Source organism: Pinus tabuliformis, chromosome 3_1 (genome assembly GCF_031772625.1).
Source record: "Pinus tabuliformis cultivar Carrire ecotype Pingquan chromosome 3_1, CPIR1, whole genome shotgun sequence".
Lineage (NCBI taxonomy): Eukaryota > Viridiplantae > Streptophyta > Pinopsida > Pinales > Pinaceae > Pinus > Pinus tabuliformis.
In genome coordinates, this window is record NC_142301.1 from 192,942,679 (window position 1) to 192,947,227 (window position 4,549).

The 4,549-nt window shown below is 37.8% G+C and overlaps 1 protein-coding gene across 1 annotated transcript; it reads right to left on the reverse strand.

The window, feature by feature from the left end:
- Positions 1-372: 372 nt before the first annotated feature.
- On the reverse strand, positions 373-3,879 carry LOC149186460 (ABC transporter G family member 36-like). The gene is made up of 4 exons (XM_089409354.1): positions 3,781-3,879; positions 3,266-3,556; positions 1,028-1,168; positions 373-516 (listed from the first exon to the last, which is right to left on the reverse strand). Exons 1-4 carry the CDS (start codon positions 3,877-3,879, stop codon positions 373-375), a joined length of 675 nt encoding a protein of 224 aa, XP_089265480.1.
- Between the last annotated feature and the right edge of the window lie 670 nt (positions 3,880-4,549).

The window sequence follows — 4,549 nt, forward strand, 5'->3', positions numbered from 1 at the left end:
TTTAGAAGCTCGTTAGCATTGTTTATATGACATATTTTTGGTCCATGGAATCTTCAAACCCTAAGGATATATGAAAGATATCTAGGAATTTCATCACATTCCAATGTTGCTTCCAAAGGCATGCCACACACTGAACCTTCAAGGACCGTGCATACTTGTTGGAAAACTCAGATCTTGCGAGCCAGGAGCAGGGGTGCTTAGCTCTTGAATAAGGGCTTGATTCCATATGAAAACAAAACAACATAACTATCAAATAGGGCTTTAAAAGAATTACAGTTTCTTGGGAGAAATTATGAAACTAAAGATAGGGTAACAAAATTAGAATGCACAATAAAAAAGCTCGAAGTTCTCAAACAGATTCCTACAATTATGTTAGACATACTCATAGAGTGTTGATTTTTTGTAGATCTTAGCAAACTCTACACCAAGTTTTTCCTCAATAGCTATGGAACTCACTTCCAGCGCCCATGTCGCTGGATTGTATCCTTCGCTAATGTGTGGTATTCCTGGAACAGCCTGACCAAACAACCAAGAATCAGACAAGATCATTCTTTCCAACCATGGATTGATAATGACAAGCGCAATCAATTACTAAATAGCTTATAAAACACAGAATAAAAAATCACTTATACCTCAAAATACTCAATGAGTTTATGAGAATAATGACCCAAAGGACCCGCATTGGTGGTTTGGCCACCCCTTTTCAGGAGCAAGAGTTGCGGTTTAGCAAACCAATAAAACTGAAAATTTAGCAATTATTCCCTGACTTGTTCTAGCCCTTTGCAACCCTTCATCTTTGTTAAGCCAAGCAAAGAAACATAGAGTAGGCCTTTTGTTTCACATTTCATAGATTGATCATGAAAGTGTTTGAATTCGCCTCATCAAAATCTTCAAAGATATTAATGCTGGGCTGATGGATGGTACAAACAACAATTCAACTTGTATTGACTGTGTTGTGAACAATACGCATAACAATTGTTGTAGCATGGGCATCTAGTCCTAAAGTTGGCTCATCCATGAAGATTACAGAAGGGTTGGCAACTCGTTCCACTGCTATGGTAAGTCTCTTCCTTTGATCTGTAGAAAGACCTATCACTCTAAAAAGCCCTACAAGAGCATATCTCAGAGGAGTGAGCTCTACGAGCTTCATATCTTCTGTCACAAACATCTGCACTTATTGTAATAGCAAAAATATGTAAGTAAAATCTGCTTGCAAATTCTCATTAATAAGAAAGATCTTCACTCTGAAGAATTGCATGCAAAGGGGGGAAATTTAGACCAACCATTCTAGTTTTCTCGTTAACCTCGCAAGGAAGACAAAGCCATGCAGAATACACGAGTAATTCAAAGGCTGTGACATTTGGTGAGTGGATATCATTTTGTTCATATTACCCTGAGATGCGAGAAAATGTTTCTTGCTTCTTGGGGAATCCAAAGATGCTTATATTTCCTTCTATATATCCCCCTGTTTTTCTTCCATCCAAGACATCCATTAGGGTAGTTTTTCTAGCAACGCTAACTCCCATCAAGGATGTAAGTATCCCTGGTCTAAAGGATCCACTTACATTGGAAAGGAGTTGTAGCCTGTCTTGACTCAACCTTTCACTTTTCATCTCCTGTTATGAAACTAAACATTATTTCCATATATTCCATTGAAGAGAACCTGGGTATGTCAAACTACTCTCAGATTACCAATTCAATTGAATGATTTATAGATACACATACCGGTGGCATGTTAACAGAATAGTTTATGTTCTCAAAAGCCATCGACAATGGCCTAAAAGGAAGGATCATTCCTTTCTTCTGTTGTGTCGAGACTTGGCTGATACTGACTTCTCCACCAGGTGTAGAATTGTCTTCAGAGGTTAGATTATCTCTCCTCTCTGACAAGTAAACATGACTGAAAAAATTATTAAATCTATGAAAGAATAGTGCCTATTTTTCTCATATACTTTCAAAGCTTTGGATGTGAATAGGTTATATACTTTTATAGATTGTTATCTTTATAGTTCAATCTTTTCCTCTTTTCTTTCAAGAAAAACCAAAAACAATGCTGGAGTCTAATTCAAGATCAACACAAAGGTTTTCTAATGTCTCTCACTCAATTGTCTGAGAGAAGGTGTTACAGAGAAGTTATGTAGTTCATTCAAGTTTCTCACTTCGTTGTCTATTGAAGGAACACCCTAATTGCATTTCACTTTGACAAATTCCTCAATGTGGCATATTGTATTGTAACCTCCCTATTGATACCTTACCCTTACCTTGCCAGAAATCGAAATGTTTGAATCAGTTGACCAAATTGACAATGGGTAAACTGTTTTTTTTGTGGTACACATCTAAGCTCACACGATTGAATAAAAAATGTGAATGCAAATACCATATAATGCTTTGATTTCTCAATATGCTAAGTCACTCTGTTGACTCAAATATGAAATAAATGATAAACTAATCAATGATAGAGAAAATAAAATGTCAAATTGAGGTGGGACCAGTTTTGAAAATAAGTCTTCTATGCCTTTCAATAGAGTGTCCAACCTATTTGTTCCAAGGTCCCAAACAGTAGGGCAACGACTGTAGTGAAGAAAAATCTCACAACATTATAGTGTGGATTCCTCCAATATGAACAATGCTGCTTCCAAAGGCATGCCATGCACTGAACATTGAAGGATTGTGCATATTGTGTTGGAAAACTCAGATCCCGCGAGCCAGGAGTAGGGGTTCTTAGCTCTTGAATAAGGGTTTGATTCCATTTGAAAACATAACAATATAACTGTCAAATAGGGCTTTAAAAAAATTACAGTTTCTTGGGAGAAATTATGTAACTAAAGATAGGGTAACAAAATTAGAGATGCACAATAAAAAAAGCTCAAAGTTCTCAAACAGATTCCTACAATTATGTTAGACATACTCATAGAGTGCTGATTTTCTATAGATCTCAGCAAAATTTACACCAAGTTTTTTCTCAACAGCTATGGAACTCACTTCCAGCGCCCATGTCGTTGGATTGTATCCTTCGCTAATCTGTGGTATTCTTGGAACAACTTGGCCAAACAACCAAGAATCAAACAAAATTGAAGGAAATAAGTTTTATGATTATGAAAAGAGCTACAGTTTAGCAAACTAATAAAACTGAAAATTTAGCAATGATTCCCTGACTTCTTCTAGCCCTTTGCAACCCTTAATTTTTGTTAAGCCAAGCAAAGAAACATAGAGTATGCCTTTGTTTCACATTGCATAGATTGATCATGAAAGTGTTTTAATTCACCTCATCAAAATCTTCAAAGATATCAATGCTAGGCTGATGGATTGTACAAACAACAATTCGACCTCTATTGACTGTGTTGTGAACAATACGCATAACAATTGCTGCAGCACGGACATCTAGTCCTAAAATTGGCTCATCCATGAAAATTATAGAAGGGTTGGCAACTAGTTCCACTACTATGGTAAGTCTCTTCCTTTGCTCTGTAGAAAGACCTGTCACTCCAGGAAGCCCTACAAAAGTGTCTCTCAGAGGAGTGAGCTCTACGAGCTCCATGACTTCTGTCACAAACATCTGCACTTATTGTAACAACAAAAATCAGTGAGTAAAATCTGCTTGCAGAGTCTCATTAATAAGAAAGATCTTCACTCTGAAGAACTGCATGCAAAGGGGAGAAATTTAGACCAACCATTCTAGTTTTCTCGTCAACCTCGCAAGGAAGATGGAGCCATGCAGAATACACGAGTGATTCAAAGACTGTGACATTTGGAGAGTGGATATCATTTTGTTCACAGTACCCTAAGATGCAAGCAAATGTTTCTTGCTTCTTGGGGAATCCAGAGATCGTTGTCGGCCTGCAGGCGCTTGAAGCCCCAGGGGAACCAAGAAACCTCCATGAGCTGCGGAACTGTAATCCTCCTCAGAGGGTTAGGGTCTAGCAGTTGGATAACCAAACGTCGGACTTCAGAGGAAAACCAAGGCAGGCATTTGAAATCCCTTGTAGATCTTCTTATACATCACTATCAGATTCAAATCCTGGAACGACAGGTAGCTCGCCAGGAGCACGAACAGTATGACTTCGTAGGATCACAAACAATATGAATCTGCAGGACCAGATATTGGCCTTAGGTCCGTCGGTGACTTTCATATCGCCATTTTCGTCTAATAACAGGTTATTTGTCTTCAAATCCCTATGAGACACACCCCTGCTCCGGCTGTGGCAGAAATCGACCGCGAAAATTAGCTATTGAAAATACTTTCTTGCTTCCTCTTCCTTCAGTGTCCCTTTTTCGACAACTGGATTGAAGAGCTCACTGTTGGAGTTCGCAGACGGGTTTTTACCTATGCAAATCGAAAATTGAATACGAGGCTGCAACGAATTTGTAACTATTTTCTAGTGATCGAACAATTCAGCTTTTCTCATTCATCTAACATATAACCTTAGGGTGCATACAGATGATAGGTGGGCAAGAAGGGAATTTGATTTCAAAGAGTAATGCTTTACAATGTAAAAATTTGAAATTTAGGTTTTTAAATCGTAAAATATGATTTCAAATATGTTAATAT

Coding starts and splice junctions, on each gene's coding strand:
- LOC149186460 (XM_089409354.1), bottom strand. CDS start 3,879: ATGGAGGTTTCTTGGTTCCCCTGGGGCTTCAAGCGCCTGCAGGCCGAC. Junction 3,557..3,780: donor ACATTTGCTTGCATCTTAGG/GTACTGTGAACA, acceptor CAATAAGTGCAG/ATGTTTGTGACAGAAGTCAT. Junction 517..1,027: donor AACGAGTTGCCAACCCTTCT/GTAATCTTCATG, acceptor TTGTTTGGTCAG/GCTGTTCCAGGAATACCACA.